General features: G+C 43.9%; 1 protein-coding gene and 1 long non-coding RNA gene across 7 annotated transcripts in view; one reads left to right on the top strand and one right to left on the bottom strand.

Moving 5' to 3' along the window:
* The window catches only part of LOC108385783 (uncharacterized), an 85,151-nt gene extending 65,692 nt beyond the window's left edge, over positions 1-19,459 (bottom strand). Inside the window, exons 1-6 of one of the 6 annotated variants that reach the window (XR_012133254.1) lie at positions 19,340-19,459; positions 18,837-19,100; positions 18,122-18,357; positions 17,187-17,429; positions 11,649-11,755; positions 9,548-9,712 (exon numbers count right to left, since the gene is read on the bottom strand). Coding sequence is in view for 4 of the 6 variants with exons in the window: in XM_073241113.1 (XP_073097214.1) it covers positions 14,389-14,425; positions 17,187-17,429; positions 18,122-18,357; positions 18,837-19,100; positions 19,340-19,459 (900 nt within the window). In the remaining 2 variants the exon portion in view is untranslated. Of the gene's footprint in view, positions 1-9,547; positions 9,713-9,776; positions 11,756-13,842; positions 16,758-17,186; positions 17,573-18,121; positions 18,358-18,836; positions 19,101-19,339 lie in introns of those variants that run through there. The other 5 variants (XR_012133255.1, XM_073241115.1, XM_073241114.1 and 2 more) reach the window with 5 other exon arrangements.
* LOC118969189 (uncharacterized) lies at positions 18,364-20,525 on the top strand. The gene is made up of 2 exons (XR_005057114.2): positions 18,364-18,869; positions 19,290-20,525. It is a non-coding gene; the product is annotated as an uncharacterized lncRNA (long non-coding RNA).
* The last annotated feature ends 228 nt before the right edge of the window (positions 20,526-20,753 follow it).

Genomic DNA, 20,753 nt, shown 5'->3' with positions numbered 1-20,753 from the left:
GGCCTTTCTCTTTCCACCCAGCTCATATCTATTTTCCTTCCTCCCTCAAGCAGTTGGGACCCAAATCATTGGGGTGAGGGGCAACAACCGCTCTGGCTGCTTCCTGCTTGTGAGGAACGGTGTGTTATTTGGGTCCCCCTGCTTGCTGACTGTCGGGAGGGTGAAGATTAGGATAGGAAGGGCACCCGGTTAGGGGTTTTAGTTGCTTTCTGTCGGTGGAGGCAAGGAGGACTCAGATTGGCTGTAGGGGTGGACATCAGGTGGGCCCATGAAGATGGAGGTGTGGTCACTGATTTTCCTTTTTATAAGAGGCATCTTGAAACTTAAAACAAGTGAACAAGTAAACAAAACTGAAACAGACTCATAAATAAAGAGTAGAAACTGGTGTTTGCCATTGGGGATGGGTTGGGGGATAGGTGAAATAGGTGAAACAGATAGAGGTGCACACCTGGTACTAGAAAATAAATGCCATGTAGATGAAAGTACAGCATAGGGAATAGACTCAAAAATATTGAGTCACATTGCAGGATGGCATATATGGCCTATGCTTGCTGTGGGGAACATTTTGTCATGTGTATAATTGCAAATAACACTGAACTCCTCAAACTAATATAATATTCCATGTAACAACAATACTGCTATTAAAACAGAATGCACTTAAAAAGAGGTCAGTTCTTAGCTCTTAAAGCAGTAACAGAAGATATTGGAGTACGCGACTTCAATCCAATCCACCATCTTAAAAAAATCAAGAGGAGCAATGATTCAGACCAAACTCAAGTGACTCAAGGAGAGTGACCCCTATGCCAGCTTAAGTTGCCAAAACCTACTCTGACATATGGAATTCTGTATGGCAAGAGGTGAGGAAAAAGACAGATTTCTAATAATCCCCTTTCCTGCTATAGTCAGATGGATGTGAAATACCATCAACCGAGAAAAGTGGGAGAACCAAAATAAAACACACACATGTATTTGGAGCCTCAGATAACTTCAGGGAGCTCCTGACACTTGGTTCTGTGAAAGGCACTATGAACAATGGAGTCACTGATATCAAGGGTTTCTAAACGGAGTGGGAAGTCATTACGGAGGTGAACCTCACACACGTCTCCACTGGGTGCAACCTGGGATGTTTGAAATTAGACAAACCCCACATGTGCCAAGGACTCTACCCCAACACCTGCACCATGCTCCAGGAGGGGCCTGTGGATTGAGTCAGGGCCTTAGAATCCAACTGTGTTCAGCCAAGAGAGTTTTCTGCCACTTAAGTCAGTCAAGAGTCTTTGTAAACCATGTATACAAGCATGGACTTTCCATCTCTAAGAACCCCTGACATCTGCTTCCTATGTTATGGAAAAAACCTGAAAAACCTGGACTGGATTACAGATGGAAGAACTAAATGGCACTTGGAGGTCTTGGAGTGTTGAGGTTTTATTTTATATGGGTGGGCTCAGAGGGGAGTAGTCTCCCAAGGTCTGAGCCCTGAACAAAGGCAAGGGGAGCAATATATATCTTTCTGCTTCCATATCTGCAACATTTCTACATGCACAGCAAATGAGCAAGCAAGGAAGGGGGAGTGAGTTTAGGGAGTGAGGTAAGGGAGTGAGTTTAGGGAGTAAGTGCCTGTCAGAGCGCGGAGTGAAGGAGAGGGGGAAAACGGATTCTGCTATCTTTGCTAACTATAGAAGAGAAGGGAGCCACCTGGAATAAAGTGCTTTCCTTGTAAATATTTCCCTATCACCAAGTGAACAATATTTCGGTTGCAAATCTGTGTGCCATGAGTTGCATTTCTTTGGTACTTCATTATTTTAGCATCCTGACCATGATAGGTTGACACTTTTCTCATCAGGAAAATAAGGATGAACAACTTTAGGTCAAGACCATTATAAGGATTACAGGTGATTACAGAATGCACCAACACCAAGCCTGGCTTTTTGCAGAAGTCCAATAACTACGGTTAACCTCCGAAATACAGGAATTATAAATGAACAACAAATGGAGAAGGAAAATCAAATTCGAAATAATGAGGAACAGACAAGTGAAACTCAGGAAAGCTCTGAAAAGTTGTGGACAGGAAGGAAAGAGTCAAGAAAACTGCACACATGACAATCAGACAACACAAGGAAATAAAAGGCATCCATATTGGTAAAGAACGAGTTATACTGTCCCTGTTTGCAGATGACATGATATTGTACATAAAAAATTGCTAAAAAATCCAATCTAAAACTACTAGAACTAATATTTAAATTCAACAAACTTGCAGGATACAAAATTAATACACAGAAATCTGTTGCATTCCTACACAATAATGATGAACTAGCAGAAACAGAGATCAGGAAAACAATTCCATTCACAATTGCATCAAAAAGAATAAAATACCTAGGAATAAACCTAACCAAGGAAGTGAAAGGCCTATACCATGAAAACTACAAGACACTCTTAAGAGAAATAAAAAAGGATACTAATAAATGGAAATTCATCCCATGCTCTTGGCTAGGAAGAATTCATGTCAAAATGGCCATCCTGCCTAAAGCAATCTACAGATTCAATGCAATCCCTATAAAAATACCAACAGCATTCTTCAACAAACTAGAGCAAATAGTTCTAAAATTCATATGGAACCACAAAACACCCTGAATAGCCAAAGCAATCCTGAGAAGGAAGAATAAACTGGGGGGATTATGTTCCACCATTTCAAGCTCTACTACAAAGCCACAGTAATCAAGACAAGAACAGACCCATAGACCAATGGAACAGACTAGAGAGCCCAGATATAAACCAAAGCATATATGGTCAATTAATATATGATAAAGGAGCAATGGACATACAATGGGGAAATGACAGCCTCTTCAACAACTGGTGTTGGCAAAACTGGACAGCTACATGCAAGAGAATGAAACTGGAGTATTGTCAAACCTCATACACAAAAGTAAACTCAAAATGGATTAAAGACCTGAATGTAAATCATGAAACTCTTAGAAGAAAACATAGGCAATTATCTCTTGAATATAAACATGAGCAACTTTTTCCTGAATGCATCTCCTGGGGCAAGGAAAACAAAATAAAAAATGAACAAATGGGACTATATCATGCTAAAAAGCTTCTGTACAGCAAAGGACACCAACAGCAGAACAAAAAGGCGTCCTACAGTATGGGAGAATATATTTGTAAATGAATATACAACAAGGGGTTAACATAAAAAATGTATAAAGAACTCACATGCCTTAACACCCAAAAAGCAAATACCCCTATTAAAAAAATGGGTGAAGGATATGAACAGACACTTCTCCAAAGAAGAAATTCACATGGCAACGTGCAAAGATACTCCACATCACTAATTATCAGGGAAATGCAAGTTAAAACCACAATGAGATATCACCTTATACCAGTTAGGATGGCCAACACAGAAAAAACTAGGAACAACAAATGCTGGCAAGGATGCAGAGAAAGGGGAACCCTCCTCACTGCTTGTGGGAATGTAAGCTAGTTCAACAATGGTGGAAAGCAATATGGAGGTTCCTCAAAAAACTAAAAATAGAAATACCATTTGACCCAGGAATTCCACTCCTAGGAATTTTTGTTTTTGTTTTTGTTTTGTTTTTGCTAATGGTAAATATTTATTAGACTTCCAATATCTGAATGTGCAATTAGGACACTGATACATTACATGCTATTGACCTTGGTTCCAAATTTTATTTTTACTTGAAAATTTGATTTTGGAGTATGAACATTCTTTTTTTAAAATTAATTACTTAATTGATTGATTGATTTTCTTATCATTAATCTACGATTACATGAAGAACACTATGTTTACTAGACTTCCCCCTTCACCAAGTCCCTCCCACAAACCCCATTACAGGCACTGTCCATTAGCATAGTAAGATGCTGTACAATCACTACTTGTCATCTCTGTGTTGCACAGCCCTCCCCATGCCCCCACACACATTATACATGCTAATCTTAAGGCCCCCTTTCTTTTTCCCAGCCCTTATCCCTCCCTTCCCACCCATCCGTCCCAGTCCCTTTCCCTTTGGTAATTGTTAGTCCATTCTTGGGTTCTGTGTTTCTGCTGTTTTGTTCCTTCAGTTTTTCTTTGTTCTAAAACTCCACATATGAGTGAAATCATTTGGTACTTGTCTCTCTCTGCATGGCTTATTTCACTGAGCATAATACCCTCTAGCTCCATCCATGTTGTTGCAAATGGTAGGATTTGTTTTCTTCTTATGGCTGAATAATATTGCACTGTGTATATGTACCACATCTTCTTTATCCATTGATCTACTGATGGACACTTAGGTTGCTTCCATTTCTTGGCTATTGTAAATACTGCTGTGATAAACATAGGGGTGCATCTGTCTTTTTCAAACTGGGATGCTGCATTCTTAGGGTAAATTCCTAGAAGTGGAATTCCTGGGTCAAATGGTATTTCTATTTTGAGCTTTTTGAGGAACCACCATACTGCTTTCCACAATGGTTGAACTAGTTTACATTCCCACCAGCAGTGTAGAAGGGTTCCCCTTTCTCCATAACCTCACCAACATTTGTTGTTGTTTGTCTTTTGGATGGTGGTGATCCTTATTGGTGTGAGGTGATATCTCATTGTGGATTTAATTTGCATTTCTCTGACAACTAGTGATGTGGAGCATCTTTTCATGTGTCTGTTGGCCATCTGAATTTCTTCTTTGGAGAACTGTCTGTTCAGCTCCTCTGCCCATTTTTTAATTGGATTATTTGCTTTTTGTTTGTTGAGGTGCATGAGCTCTTTATATATTTTGGATGTCAACCCTTTATTGGATCTGTCATTTATGAATATATTCTCCCATACTGTAGGGTACCTTTTTGATCTATTGATGGTGTCATTTGCTGTACAGAAGCTTTTCAGCTTGATATAGCCCCACTTGTTCACTTTTGCTTTTGTTTCCCTTGCCTGGGGAGATATGTTCATGAAGAAGTCACTCATGTTTATGTGCAAGAGAGTTTTGCCTATGTTTTTTTCTAAGAGTTTTATGGTTTCATGACTTACATTCAGTTCTTTGATCCATTTTGAATTTACTATTGTGTATGGGGTTAGACAGTGATCCAGTTTCATTCTCTTACATGTAGCTGTCCAGTTTTGCCAGCACCATCTGTTGAAGAGACTGTCATTTCCCCATTGTATGTCCATGGCTCCTTTATAGAATATTAATTGACCATATATGTCTGGGTTAATGTCTGGAGTCCTGATTCTGTTCCACTGGTCTGTGGCTCTGTTCTTGTGCCAGTACCAAACTGTCTTGGTTACTGTTGCTTTGTAGTAGAGCGTGAAGTTGGGGAGCGAGATCCCCCCACTTTATTCTTCCTTCTCAGGATTGCTTTGGCTATTCGGGGTCTTTGGTGTTTCCATATGAATTTTTGAACTATTTGTTCCAGTTTGTTGAAGAATGCTGTTAGTAATTTGATAGGGATTGCATCAAATCTGTATATTGCTTTGGGCAGGATGGCCATTTTGACGATATTAATTCTTCCTAGCCAAGAGCATGGGATGAGTTTCCATTTGTTAGTGACCTCTTTAATTTCTCTTAAGAGTGTCTTATAGTTTTCAGGGTATAGGCCTTTCACTTCCTTGGTTAGGTTTATTCCTAGGTATTTTATTCTTTTTGATGCAATTATGAATAGAATTGTTTCCCTGATTTCTCTTTTTATTACTTCATTGTTAGTGCTTAGGAAAGCCACAGATTTCTGTGTGTTAATTTGATATTCTGCAACTTTGCTCTTTTCTGATATCAGTTCTAGTAGTTTTGGAGTGGAGTCTTTAGGGTTTCTTTATATACAATATCATGTCATCTGAAAATAGTGACAGTTTAACTTCTTTACCAATTTGGATTCCATGTATTCTTTGTTTTGTCTAATTGCCATTGCTAGGATCTCTAGTACTATGTTGAATAACAGTGGGGATAGTGGGCATCCCGGTCTTGTTCCCAATCTCAGAGGAAAAGCTTCCAGCTTCTCAGTGTTTAGTATGATGATGGCTGTGGGTTTACCATATATGTCCTTTATTATGTTGAGGTACTTGCCCTCTATACTTATTTTGCTGAGAGCTTTTATCATGAATGGATGTTGAATTTTGTCAAATGCTTTTTCAGCATCTATGAAGATGATGTGGTTTTTGTCCTTTATGTTTATGTGGTGGATGATGCTGATGCATTTTCGAATGTTGTACCATCCTTGCATCCCTGCAATGAATCCCACTTGGTCGTGGTGTATGATCCTTTTGATGTATTTTCTTAATTCAGTTTGCTAATATTTTGTTGAGTATTTTTGCATCTACATTCATCAGGGATATTAGTCTGTAGTTTTCTTTTTTGGTGGGGTCTTTGCCTGGTTTTGGTATTAGGGTGATGGTGGCTTCATACAATGAGTTTGGGAGTATTCCCTCCTCTTTTATTTTTAGGAAAACTTTAAGGAGAATGGGTATTATATCTTCTCTGTATGTCTGATAAAATTCTGAGGTAATTCCATCTGGCCCGGGGGTTTTGTTCTTGGGTAGTTTTTTGATTACTGCTTCAATTTCTTTGCTGGTAATTGGTTTGTTTAGATTTTGTGTTTCTTCCTTGGTCAGTCTTGGAAGGTTGTATTTTTCTAGGAAGTTGTCCTTTTCTCCTAGGTTTTCCAGCTCGTTAGCATATACGTTTTCATAGTAGTCTCTAATAATTCTTTGTATTTCTTCTGTGGGGTCTGTCATGATGTTTCCTTTCTCTTTTCTGATTCTGTTGATATGTGTTGATTCTCTTTTTCTATTAACAAGTCTGACTAGTGGCTTATCTATTTTGTTTATTTTCTCAAAGAACCAGCTCTTGGTTTCATTGATTTTTCCCATTGTTTTATTTTTCTCGAGGCTTTTTATTTATTTCTTCTCTGATCTTTACTATGTCCCTCCTTCTGCTGACTTTAGGCCTCATTTGTTCTTCTTTTTCCAATTTCAATAATTGTGATGTTAGACTATTTATTGGGTTTGTTCTTCCTTTTTTAAATATGCCTGGATTGCTATATACTTTCCTCTTAAAGACTGCTTTTGCTGCGTCCCACAGAAGTTGGGGCTTTGTGTTGTTGTTGTCATTTGTTTTCATATATTGCTTGATCTCTATTTTAATTAGTCATTGATCCATTGATTATTTAGGAGCATGTTGTTAAGCCTCCATGTGTTTGTGAGCCTTTTTTGCTTTCTTTGTACAGTTTAGTTCTAGTTTTATACCTTTGTGGTCTCAAAGTTGGTTGGTAGAATTTCAATCTTTTTTAATTTACTGAGGCTCTTTTTGTGGCCTAGTATGTGGTCTATTCTGGAGAATGTTCCACATGCACTGGATAAGAATGTGTGTCCTGTTGCTTTTAGATGTAGAGTTGTATAGATGTCTATTAGGTCCATCTGTTCTAATGTGTTGTTCAGTGCCTCTGTGTCCTTACTTATTTTCTGTCTGGTGCATCTGTCCTTTGGGGTGAATGGTGTGTTGAGGTCTCCTAAAATGAATGCATTGCATTCTATTTCCTCCTTTAGTTCTGTTAGTATTTGTTTCACATATGCTGGTGCTCCTGTGTTGGGTGCATATATATTTGTAATGGTTATATCCTCTTGTTGGACTGACCCCTTTATCATTATGTAATGTCCTTCTTTATCTCTTGTTACTTTCTTTGTTTTGAAGTCTATTTTGTCTGATACTAGTACTGCAACACTTGCTTTTTTTCTCCCAGTTGTTTGCATGAAATATCTTTTTTCATCCCTTGACTTTTAGTCTGTGCATGTCTTTGGGTTGGAGGTGAGTCTCTTGTAAGCAGCATATAGATGGGTCTTGTTTTTTATCCATTCAGTGACTCTATATCTTTTGATCTGTGCATTCAGTCCATTTACATTTAGGGTGATTATTAATAGGTATGTACTTATTGCCATTGCAGGCTTTAGTTTCATGGTTACCAAAGGTTCAAGTTTAATTTCCTTACTATCTAAGATCTAACTTGACTCACTTAGTATGCTGTTACAAGCACAGTCTAAAGGTTCTTTTCTGTTTCTCCTCCTTTTTCTTCCTCCTCCATTCTTTACATATTAGTATCATATTCTGTCCTTTCTGTCTATCCCTTGATTGACTTTTGAGATAGTTAACTTAATTTTGCATTTGCATAGTAATTAGGTGTTCTACTTTCTTTACTGTAGTTTTATTACCTCTGGTGACAGCTATTCCACCTTAGGAACACTTCCATCTATAGCAGTTCCTCCAAAATAGACTGTAGAGACGGTTGTGGGAGGTAAATTCTCTCAGCTATTGCTTATCTGGAAATTGCTTGATCCCTCCTTCAAATTTAAATGATAATCTTGCCAGACAAAGTAATCTTGGTTCCAGGCCCTTCTGCTTCATGGCATTAAATACATCATGCCACTCCCTTCTGGCCTGTAGGGTTTCTGCTGAGAAGTCTGATGTCAGCCTGATAGGCTTTCCCTTGTATGTGATCTTATTTCTGTCTCTACCTCCTTTTAACAGTCTGTCCTTATCCTTGATCTTCCCCATTTTAATTACTATATGTCTTGGTGTTGTCTTCCTTGGGTCCCTTGTGGTGGGAGATCTGTGGATCTCCATGGCCTGAGAGACTATGTCCTTCCCAGATTGGGGAAGTTTTCAGCAACTACCTCCTCAAAGACACTTTCTATCCCTTTCTCTCTCTCTTCTTCTCCTGGTATCCCTATAATATGAATATTGTTCCGCTTGGATTGGTCACACAGTTGTCTCAATATTCTTTCATTCTTAGAGGTCCTTTTTTCTTTCTGTGCCTCAGCTTCTTTGTATTCCTCTTCTCTAGTTTCTATTTCATTTATTGTCTCCTCCACTGTATCCAACCTGCTTTTAATACCCTCCATTGCGCTCTTCAAAGATTGGATCTCTGACCTGAATTCATTCCTGAGTTCTTGGATGTCTTTCCATACCTCCATTAGCATATTGATTATTTTTCTTTTGAACTCCCTTTCAGGAAGAGTCATGAGGTCCATATCATTTAAATCTTTCTTGGGAGTTGTATTAACAATTTTACTCTGGATCAGGTTTCTTTGGCATTTCATGTTTGTATATGGCGCCCTCTAGTGTCCAGAAGCTCTATTCTGGAGCTGCTCAGCCCCTGAAGCAATGTTGGGGGTCGCAGGGGAGCAGTATTGGTGCTTGAGGGGAGGAAAGAGCTGTTCCCCACCTCCCAGCTGCTGTGCCTGTCTCCACTGCCTGAACCAGTGGGATGAGCACACAGGTATAAGCTTTTGTCCCAGAGCAGCCAGATATGGATCCCTGCTTTCCTCAAGCTGTTGGAATCCCAGTCTCCCCAAGAACTCCGCCTGTCCCAGCTTTCCAACCCTGTAATCAGAAGAGTCTGATGAAAGCACCATTAAATGTAGGTTTGTGCTCCCAGCACAGATCTCCGGAGCTAGGTATTCAGCAGTCCCAAGCATTCCACTCCCTCCCTGCTCCATTTCTCTCTCTCCCGCCGGTGAGCTGGGGCGGGGGAGGGGCTCCGATCCTGCTGGGGCACGGTTCTGGTATATTACCCCATTCGGTGAGGTCTGCTCTTTTCTCCAGGTGTGTGCAGTCTGGCGCTGTCCTCTTTCCAGTTGCTCTTTCAGGATTAGTTGTGCCAAGTATATTTTCTGATCGTATCCAGCTTTAGAGGAAGCCTCTGTCTCTCCTCTCATGCCGCCATCTTTAATCCACTCCTAGAAATTTACCCCAAGAATGTAATTTCTCAGATTCAAAACGACATATGCACCCCTATGTTTATTGCAGCACTATTTACAATAGCCAAGATATGGAAGCAACCTAAGTGCCCATCAGTAGATGAGTGGATAAAGAAGATGTAGTACATATACACAATGGAATACTATTCAGCCATAAGAAAGAAACAAATCCTACCATTTGCAACAACAAGGATGGAGCTGGAGGATATTATGCTCAGTGAAATGAGCCAGGTGGAGAAAGACAAGTACCAAATGATTTCCCTCATTTGTGGAGTATAACAACGAAGGAAAACTGAAGGAACAAAACAGCAACCAACTCACAGACTCCAAGAAGGAACTAGTAGTTACCAAAGGGGAGGGGTTCGGAGAGGCGGGAGGGGAGTGATGGAGAAGGGAATTGAGGGGTGTTTTGATTGGCACATATGATGTGGGGAGGAGATCATGTGGAAGACAGTGTAGCACAGAGAAGGCTAATAGTGATTCTGTGGCATCTTACTATAGTGATGGTTAGTGACTGCAATAGGGTATGGGGGCGGGGGACATGATAACATGGGTGAATGTAGTAACCGCATTGTTTTTTCATGTGGAACCTTCAAAAGAGTGTGTATCAATAATAACTTAATAAAAAAAGATAGCTCAAAGGTGAACCTTCAAATTTGGCCAATAAAAGTAATACCACAATATTAACAACATTTAGCCAACTATGAACTAGCCATGCTCACTGAGAAATGTTAAGTAATGCTTTACAGATCACCTCATTAGGAAAGTAACAGAACATATGATTTTTAAGGTTTTCAAATTACAAATGAGAGTATTCACCATTCAAATATTTAACACCAACTGACCGGTACTTGCATACATTTTCATTTTTTCCTACTAATTATTACATTACTGCTTCAGTTAATAATTAAGAATAAAGTTAGTAAACATAAAAGGAGCTAGTGCTTTGCCAGTGGCAGGCACTCAAGCTAAGGCCTTGGGAACCATAAGACTAGAGGGAGAATGAACTTGATGTTACCTGATGTTTATCCCAGGAAACTGACCCTCTGGCTGCACTTCACAGTGCCCATCAGGGTCTATAACTAATGGCAAGGTGAGGGGCCACTGGGTTATGGTTGCTTCAGGCCTTCTCACCTTCTCTGTCCCAAGGCTACCCTCTGTTTTGAGTGCACCATGGAACAAAATTTTAGCTCCTATACTGTACTTCATTATTTATTAATTTTCTAATGGCACATACCAGATTGGGTTGCATCAGCAATCAGGAATGACCACTCCACTTCACTAAGTAGCCTGCTCAGACTGATGCACGACAGAAACTACCCATTCCTACACCCACAGATGCATGTGTATTAGAGCAGCCCGAGTTCACCTCCACAGAGTGCCAGTATAAACAGCGTGTCTCCCCAACACTGACCCTTGTCAAAGGACCACAAACAATTTTTGTTCTTCTCTTAGAAAAACTTTATACCAAAATACATACAATAAAATGCACAAATCATAAAGCTCAATGAATTCTGACATATGTACACACTCACATAACCATTGCCTAGATCAAGATATCAAATATTCTCACTCATTTTCTCACCCTTCACCTACTACATAGACATTTTTGCCAAGGAGACATACAGAAGGCCAACAGACATAAAAAGATGTTCAATAACACTCATCAAGTCTAAACCCTATGAAATGTCACATCACATCAGTCAGAATGTCCAAAATCCAAGAGACAAAAAAATAAGAGGTGTTGGCAAGGACATGGAGACAACAGAATGCTGGTGAGATGGCAAGTTGGTGCAGCCACCATGGAGAGGAGGATGGAGGTTTTTCAGAGAACAACTGTGCTCTCTGTAATGCTAGGGCATGAAGGAGGACATTGAATGGTGGTTTGCTAAGGGTGCAACAAAGAGTCACCTACCTGCCTCGTGTAACCCAGGAGGTAGAGAACAGCACGTTTGCAGAAATGGATTAAGTAGAACTTTCATGAATTGACTTCAGACAGACGAAGTTGCTTCCTGTGGAGACCTTGCAGGGAAAACAAAAATGTCATTAAGAGGGTGAACCTGACTTACTGGGCTTCCCCACTAAGAAGGGACAGTCCACTAGCAGATGGCTTCTTTTCCAAGGCAGGGAGGATGGGTCACAGGTGAAGTCTGATTTGAAGGTAACCTGCCATGTGAAAAGGGGTGGGAAGGGTGCTCTCACCTTTGACTATTCATGCTCCAGGGGCTTCCCTGCTGAGGCCAATCTTCCCAGCAGCCTGCCCCAAACTCTCCCCACCTGACTTCTCTGCTAGGCAGTTTTGGGTGCTCTTCTAGTGCACAGGCACCCAGAGACACAAACACTGTCCCAGGCCACACAGTGCTCTAGCACACACGCAACACCACACATGCAGACACATGCAAGAGCTACTACATACACAGACACATGAAGGAGGGGAACCAACACAGCAAACCACTCACCACTGTGCCAGACTGCAAGTGATGCCGGGGTTCTTGTTTGCGGAGTCCAAGCATGAACTTAGCAAACTCTCCTTACCCATGGTAGGAGAGTCAGGGCAGAGGCTTTTATTGAGAGATACAGTGAGAGGACAGAGCTCCTGGCTCACCCCAGGAGGGACAAGAGAGCCTGTGTTGGTGTGTTGTCTAGGGGTTTTAGAGGCATGTCTTGCCGATGGGTTTCAGCCCTGGGCAAGTTCATTATGGATTCAATGTGACTAAAGAAATTGACAGCAAAACATTCTTGGGTGAAAGGGTTATATCTTACTTTATTTCTAGGTGGCAGGTCAGTCACTAGAATCCCATTCACTCAGAGAGTCTGCATGCAGCAAGCCGGTCTCTGCCTCTGGGCCCTTCTGTCTGCACAGCTGTCTTCTGGGCCTCTGCATAGTCATCCCACAGCTGTCCTCTGGGCTTCTCTCCTCTGCTCTGCTCTCCTACAGCCTTGCAGCCCTGCCACCGTGTTGTGCCCAGGGCACTGGGCAGAGCTCTTTATATAGAGTAACAGCCATATAGTGCCCACAGGTGTGCAGTGAGCTAGTCAATCAGGGCCAGGTGAGAATCCTGGCCACAGGAACGCTCATTTTATCCACAAGGCAGTTGAGGATTTTTGGGAATGTGAAAAAAGGCCTAGGGGTGTGGAGTTGTTAAGTAGTCCCTGAATATTTAGAATTAATCTAAACTTCCTGCTCTGATTTCTCCTTGAGATGGGGGTGTCTTGGTCTGGGAGCATATAAAACAAGGCTGCCTGCCCAGCCCCCAAGGTGGGCTGAGTTACTGTCTGTCTGCTAAAAAGTTAAGAATCTTACTTCTTAACTTCCTGGGTGTTAGAATGCAATCTTATCTTTAAGGTGGAATCCTTCCTGCCTTTTACTATGTTGTTTATGGCTGGGTCTGCATGCTAAATTAGTTGCTCAGTTTGCAAATCACCCCATCAGTTCTGAAGGATGAAAGACAGCACATAGGCCTGGGCCTTTTAGCATACTAAAGTGAATCTTACACATGATTACATATGATTAGCATAATAAAAAAATGTGCTACTCTTCTTTATCTGGGGAGTATTAACTGACCTCACTGAAGAATGACTCTATAGAACTTAATATTTAACACAGTTTTGGTGGGGGGGTTCCCTTGCATGTAGTTACATTGCTCTGACTGTGAATATACTGCCATGCTTTTTTCAGTGGCCCTCACCCTACTCTGACTACATCCAGGGTCCCTGTCTTATTCCCCCCTCTACAGATAAAGACCCTAGCTGCTGCTAGGGAAAGGGGGCGAGGACTTCTCTGGCTGCTTCATGCTGAGAAGGGGGCACAGTAAATGGTGCAGTTAGGTCTCCGTCACTGGTCAGTAGAGAGGGCCTCAGAAGATGGGCACTTCTATTCCAGGTTCCATTTATATTACTATTTGCAGTTTCATGGCTTCTAGGCAAGATAGAACAAGTCCTGTTATGAGGTTAGGTAGCAGCATCTGGAGTTGGATTTTCCCTTTTGGAAGAACAAACTTGACAAGGAGCTTAAAGAATGCATGGCTAAATATGAGGATTAAGAACAGTAAGATTCTGATTGAAATGATGGGAGAAAACTAAAACGTGGAGAATCATAGCCAGATATATATTTTTTAATTTTTTATTAAGGTATTATTGATATACACTCTGATGAAGGTTTCACATGAAAAAACAATGTGGTTACTACATTTACCCATATTATCAAGTCCCCACCCAGACCCCAATGCAGTCACTGTCCATCAGTGTAGTAAGATGCCACAGATTCACTATTGGCCTTCTCTGTGCTACACTGTTTTCCCCGTGATCCCCCACACCATGCGTACTAACTATAATACTCCTCAATCCCCTTCTCCCTCCCTCCCCACCCATCCTCCTACACCCCTCCCCTTTGGTAACCACTCATTCCTACTTGGAGTCTCTGAGTCTGCTGCTATTTTGTTCCTTCAGTTTTCCTTTGTTGTTGTACTCCACAAATGAGGGAAATAATTTGGCACTTGTCTTTCTCCACCTGGTTTATTTCACTGAGCATAATGTCCTCCAGCTCTATCCACGTTGTTGCAAATGGTAGGATTTGTTTCTTTCTTATGGATGAATAGTATTCCATTGTGTATATGTACCACCTCTTCTTTATCCATTCATCTACTGATGGACACTTAGGTTGCTTCCATATCTTGGCTATTGTAAAAAGTGCTGCAATAAACATGGGGGTGCATATTTCTTTTTGAATCTGAGAAGTTGTATTCTTTGGGTAAATTCCAAGGAGTGGGATTCCTGGGTCAAATGGTATTTCTATTTTTAGTTTTTGAGGAACCTCCATATTGCTTTCCACAATGGTTAAACTAGCTTACATTCCCACCAGCAGTGTGGGAGGGTTCCCCTCTCTCTGCATCCTCGGCAGCATTTGTTGTTCTTAGTCTTTTGATGCTGGCCATCCTTACTGGTGGGAGGCGATATCTCATTGTGGTTTTAATTTGCATTTCCCTGATGATTAGTGATGTGGAACATCTTTGCATGCATGTGTCTTTTCTTAGCCAGATATTTTGGGGAAACTAGAATTCTGGATCTAGTTTGTCCCAATGATTAGTATTAGGGCTCAATATAGAAAAGGCTGCATTATTGAAACAATACTTTTCTCTAAAATCACCCTCATTTTTATTAGAAGTAACCAGATTAAGAAAATAATTAACACTTGGCTTGATTATTTACATAAGTGCAGAAAGAAGAGCAATTGATTACATAGGCTCTTTTAAATGTGCTTGGCTGGAACTTCTTACAAGGAATTTCAGATTGGACTTCTAAAGGCCCCTCAAGACCAGAAAGCTAAGCCAGACTTGCCATTAGGTTTTGCCTGCAGTACCTGTAGGTTTAGGGGAATTCCTCTCTTCTTGAGGTTCCCAAGACATTCCTGAGATTCCTACACCTGCCAGGAAGTGACCCTCTTTACTCACCTGGTAAGGCTGCTGGGAACCCTGTAAGCAAGGTACCAGGCCAGTTCTTGCAAGGTGCTTTATTGGCTCTGTAAAGTCAACCTTAGTTCCTTAAAGCTGTCTTGTTCATATCAGTTTCACATGTGTCTCTCAGGTATGACATTTCAGTCAAAGCCTAGGTACTATAACTAGTGTATTTAATTCATCTTGTTATAAGGAAAGCAGATTCTTCTTGCACTTATGAAAATAAACATACTGCCATAAAATAAAATAAAAATACTCATTGAGAGTTTTATAAATTCTGGAGGGATCAGGCAGAGAGAAAGATAAACGTTTCAATTCTGCTTACAAAGGTATTGTCATTTACTAAACTGTCGTCCGTTTAAGAGTAAAAGTTTAAAACACTTTATCAGCAACATTTGAAACGAAAAGTCATAAAATTTTTTTCCTTAGTTTACTTAATCTTACGTAACTAATACTTGCTCTGTTGAAACCTAGTTCTTTACCAGTTTAGGAGTAATAAAACAGTGACTTTATATGACAAAAGACCTACAAATGACAACGGTTAAAGATCTGATGAGAGCTTACTATAAGACAGGTGACATAAGAAAATTTGGATATTTCTGTAACATAAGACATTCAGTAACAAAGTTTAGCATCATTCCCTTTGATGGTGCTTTCCAGGTAAATATATATCAGATGAATAAGCCAAATTAGCCAAATATTTTCCCCGATGAGGAGAAAAAATTCCCCTCACATGTTCCAGGGGCCCTCTGGAAAATATCAGAGTGAACTAGAGGTAAAAAGCACCTTTTTGAATTTGATTTTGGGAAGCTGTCAGAAAATTTTTAAGGCACTTTCCTAAATAGAATCATATGTCACTATGAAACAATACTTACCTATTTAACCAGGATGACAATAAAAGATTTTAAAGGCAAATACAGAAGGTTAAACAGTTGTTAGCAAAGCTTATAGTCCTTTTAATAGTAAGATCTCATTTTCTTAAATACTCAGGCAACTCACTGAGACTTTAAGCATGAGAAACTGTTTTGATAAAACAATAGGAAAACCCTTTGCAATCTTTCAGCATTAACGGTACACTAACAAACCTTAGTTCTGTTAACAGAAAAAATTCTAGTTTTGCTATGTACTTGATAGCAAGATTGATTTGCTTTAATTTCACATAGCATGACCATACCAATAATGTTTCCATAAACTTTCTACAACTTTCTTTTTATAGTTTTCCCTCTTTAAATAAACAGCTGTACTTTAGAGCAAGGTTACTTTCTTTTATCAAAAGACATATTCTTATGCAGAAATGTTTTCCTTATTACTTCAAGTAGTTATAATTAGAACTTAAAACCAATAGGAACTTTAATTTCCAGTGAACACTGAGAAGTAGGCTATTGTAAACTGTTACACTAGCATTCTTTAGATTGACAAATTTATGAACACATTTTATAATTACTGGAACCGTGTGCTTTACAGCACAATCTCTAAGTATAAACTATGTCTACTTAACTTAGCAAAACTTGCAGGTTTTAGGTTACCATAAAGATTCTCAGGCTGTTTGTAGGTATACACACTGTAATACGCTGTAACACACAATTATTAAGATGTTTACTTGCTACACTTAGTTTACTCGTTTCCAAAAACTATGCTAGTTTACTCACAGAACTTTTACCAAACATTAGACAAATTCAAGCCTCTCTTTAAGGACCTATACACCCCCTGAACGCCCGCGCTGACCAGCCTGGGAGTACAGGAGGAACCCCCTCCCCAGCGGATGCACCCTCCTAGCGCCCTTGCCCGTGTGCCCAGGGACCTGACACGGAAAGCACTAGCTGCAGTCAGAGAAGCTGGCAGGTCTGGCGAGCTACTGGCTGAGATCAGGTCACCTTCCTGGCTGGGTAAGTACATGCATCTCTTCCACGCCCACCCATACCTTTCTACTTTCCTCCCAGGGCCCATGCACCACCCCCAAACCCCCTGATCAAAAAGTCAACGTGGGGGCAGCTACTTACTATGAGCTGAGGCTGCTGCACGGCGGCCAGGACTGAGTGGGAAGGAGGGGGTCCGGTCCCCGTGAAGGAGGGTCCCTGTTGGTGGCGGCAGGAGTCTGGGGTAGAAGGCGGTGACGTCTGGCTGCCGAAGGCGCTGGGCGTCCGCGAGTGTTGGCAAAGGCAGCGAAGTAGGTGTCAGCGGGAGAAGGCAATGGCAGGCAGCGGTGTCGGCAAGCGTCCGGGCCGGGTGTCAGCGGGAGGCATCTGCGGGCGGGGACAGGCGGGGGGCCGGCTCTGGGGCGGGTGGCTGCCGGCGTCTGCGCTTCGAAGAAGGGCCGCTGGAGCGGCGGGAGGCGGCCTGGGCTAGTATCTGGTATCTGGGCCGGCGGTGCGTAGGCGGGCAGCGTCTGTTGCAGGCCGACACCCTTAGGACGCTATTCCGTTCACCTACCGGCACTGCCGGCCGCCGCCACCGCCTGCGGCTCACCCTACCCGCTCCCTTCCCGCAGCGACACCGCCTCGGCCCGCTGCTCCTGCCGCCACCGCCTCTCACCAGGACAGACGCCTCGGTCAGCCACCTACAGCAGCCCAACACCGCCCACCACTGCCGACACCGACGCCCGCCAACTCCCCCGCTGCTTTCCCTTGCACGCCGCCGTCTGCCGCCGCCTCTGGCTGCGAACCTGCAGAAGGCAGCCTCGGAAGTCCGCCGGGACAGCGGACACAGCCTCCCATCGCGGCGGACATCACGGCCCATGATGGACAGCAGCCCGTCGAGGCTGCCCCCCACCGCAGACGCCGCAGCCCGCCGCCGCCTCTGCCTCCTCTCACGGCGCACCTGCAGACGCCGGGCTGGGACTGCGGCCCCACCCACAGACACCGCCGCAGCCTCCCTGCAGCCTCCGGCAGGAGACGCCTTCCCCGCTCGCTCCCTCCCCCTGGGGCGGGCTACTTACTCTGAGCTGCTGCGGCGAGGGGGCGTGGCCTGCGTGAGGACGGGGGCACCGGGTCCCTGGCGAGGGGGCCCTGAAGCCGGCGGGAGGAGGCTGCGGTAGAAGGCCGCGGACGTTAGGTGTCGATGGGCGCTGGCCAGCGGTGCAGGGCTTCGGCGCGCGACAGCGGCGTCAGCGGGAGGAGGCACTGGCGGGCGGCGGTGTCTCCAGGCGTCCGGGTAGGTGTCAGCCGAAGGCATCTGCGGGCGGGGACAGGCGGGAGGCGGGCTCTAGGGCGGGTGGCTGCCGGAGTCTGCGCTTCGGCGGCGGGAGGCTGGGGCGGCCTAGGCTGGTGGCAGGCATCCCGGCCAGCGGCGCGGAGGCGGGCGGTGTCAGCGGCTCTGGTTGCGGGCGACACCTAGCCTTTCGGGCGCTCCGCCGCTCACCAACCGACACTGCCCGCTGCCGCCACCTGCGGCTCACCACCACCCGCTCTCGCCTCCCACCCACACGACCTCTGCACGCTGCTCCTGTCGCCACCGCCTCCCGCCGCTACTGACGCCACAGCTGGCCATCGACCGCAGCCCGATACTGCCCACCGCTGCCAACGCCTATGCCCGCACCGCCCACAGTCACCGCCGCCGAAGCGCCCAGCCTGCAGCCTCCCGCAGCAGACGCCTTCCCCGCTCGCTCCCTCTCCGTCCCCCGACGCCGCCCGCCCCTGGGGCTGGCTACTTACTATGAGCTGCTGCTGCGAGGAGGCGAGGCCTGAGTGAGGACGGGGGCACCGGGTGCCTGGCGCGGGGGCCCTGAAGCCGGCGGGAGGAGGCTGCGGTAGAAGGCCGCGGGCGGGCGGTTGGTGTTGGAGGGCGCTGGCCGTGGGCGTCGTCAGCGGATGCCGGCCTTCCCGGGCGGCGGTGTCGGCACTGCTCCCGGGCGGTGTCAGCGGGAGGAACAGGCGGGGGAGGGAGGACAGGCGGGAAGCGTCCTCTGCGGCGGGTGGCTGCGATTTGTTGGAAGGAGGGCGTGGTGGGCACCGAAAGCGGGTGGAGTTGGCTGGCCGGGGGATGGCGCGCAGCGTCGGTTGCGGGCGGACCCCGCCCCTTAGGTCGCTACCCCCTCCCCGCAACGACGGACAGCGCGCGCCGCCGCCGCCAACTGCCGCTCACCGCCACCAACTCCCGTCCCCCAGCGACACCGCCACCCCCGAAGCCACCGCAAGCCATCGACGCTGTCCCCCACCGGGCTGACGCCGCCGCTGCCCGCTCCCTCCGCCTCTCGCCGCCACCTCTTGCTGCACTTGTGCGCATGGCAGCCCGGGACGTTCGCAGCCGCCGAAGCCGACGCCTCCCACGCTGGCATCCCCCTGACACCGCCCCTGGCCACTGCCACCACCACGGAAGCCGTCCCCCTCTGCCTACCGACACCCACCCCGTCGCCTCTCGCCTCAACCTCTCGCCACCCACCTGTACACAGCAGCCTCAGAAGTCCGCCAACGCTTTAAAATTGTGTCTAAATTTCTACATTCCTTGAATTTCATTTTGGTTCAAACATTCGTTATTTCTTTTTATTAAGCTTTTCATAAAGGCTTACTTCACCATAATACATATGATTATAAGGGAGTCAGTGTTCATGGGCATATATGCGTGTGTGTTTAGTTGAAGAAAAATGTATACAAATATGCATACACATCAACTTATCCTTGAATTTGTTCTTTGGACTCAACGTATTTCTACAAATTTCATTTTTAGTTACAACACCTTTTAGAAGTTTATTATTTCACATTCTTTTCAAAACTAAGGACACAGAGGTAGGGGGATTGAATTTTTAATAATTATATAACAGCAGTTAAAACACTACTTCTAGAGTTTTGCAACAAATAGAACCATGCAGTATGCACTGTTATTTTCTTATGAATTTTTAAATTATTCAATTTGTACACCTTAAATAGGTACAGTTTATTGCATCTAAATATTCCCTAATAAATTAGAATTAAAAAATCATAGTGGTTCATGAGTCAGGATAGAATCTGCAATACAAGTAGCTGAATCCTAATGGGTGAGGCAATCTCTTCTAACTGGGAAAAAGTACTTTCATATGTAAATGTTAAAATAGTGAAATTAAATTAAGGCAACTTAGAATTGATAAACTCACTGTTACCCCTGTGAACTACAAGATTATACTGCACATACAGAAGTAAAATGACACAAATTGGTTCAAGACAGAAGAGTAATACAACTGTACACATCATGGATGAGCCATAGTAACACAATATAGGGATTTGCAGCTGAATGTTGCTTCATGAAGAGCCTGCTCTATAATCCCACTTGATTGAATGTAAAGACATTATATTACACCATTTTATTTTAGGATGGTTTGTTATGCAGCAATAGCTGATACAATAAACAACTCAAGGCAATCGTAATAATATGATTCTTCTCATCTTAGGCATTGATTGTGATATTTTAACATGGCATTCATGATGATTCTGCAAGAAGTTGGGAAGTGCAGGCCACAGTGTGGGGATGCAGCTCAGCCCACGTCCACTTCCACCTCTGCTGCAGCTGCTCGCCTGGAGCAGGGGTGGTGGAGGGCACGTGGCATCCTTTGCCGTTCTGCCTCGCGTTGCGATTTCTCGAGGGTTCGCTCCTTTGCT

This window comes from Manis javanica, chromosome 7 (assembly GCF_040802235.1).
Source record: "Manis javanica isolate MJ-LG chromosome 7, MJ_LKY, whole genome shotgun sequence".
In the NCBI taxonomy this organism is placed as follows: Eukaryota; Metazoa; Chordata; class Mammalia; order Pholidota; family Manidae; genus Manis; species Manis javanica.
The sequence above is the reverse complement of the archived record's forward strand: the minus strand, read 5'-3'. Positions and strand labels throughout refer to the sequence as shown.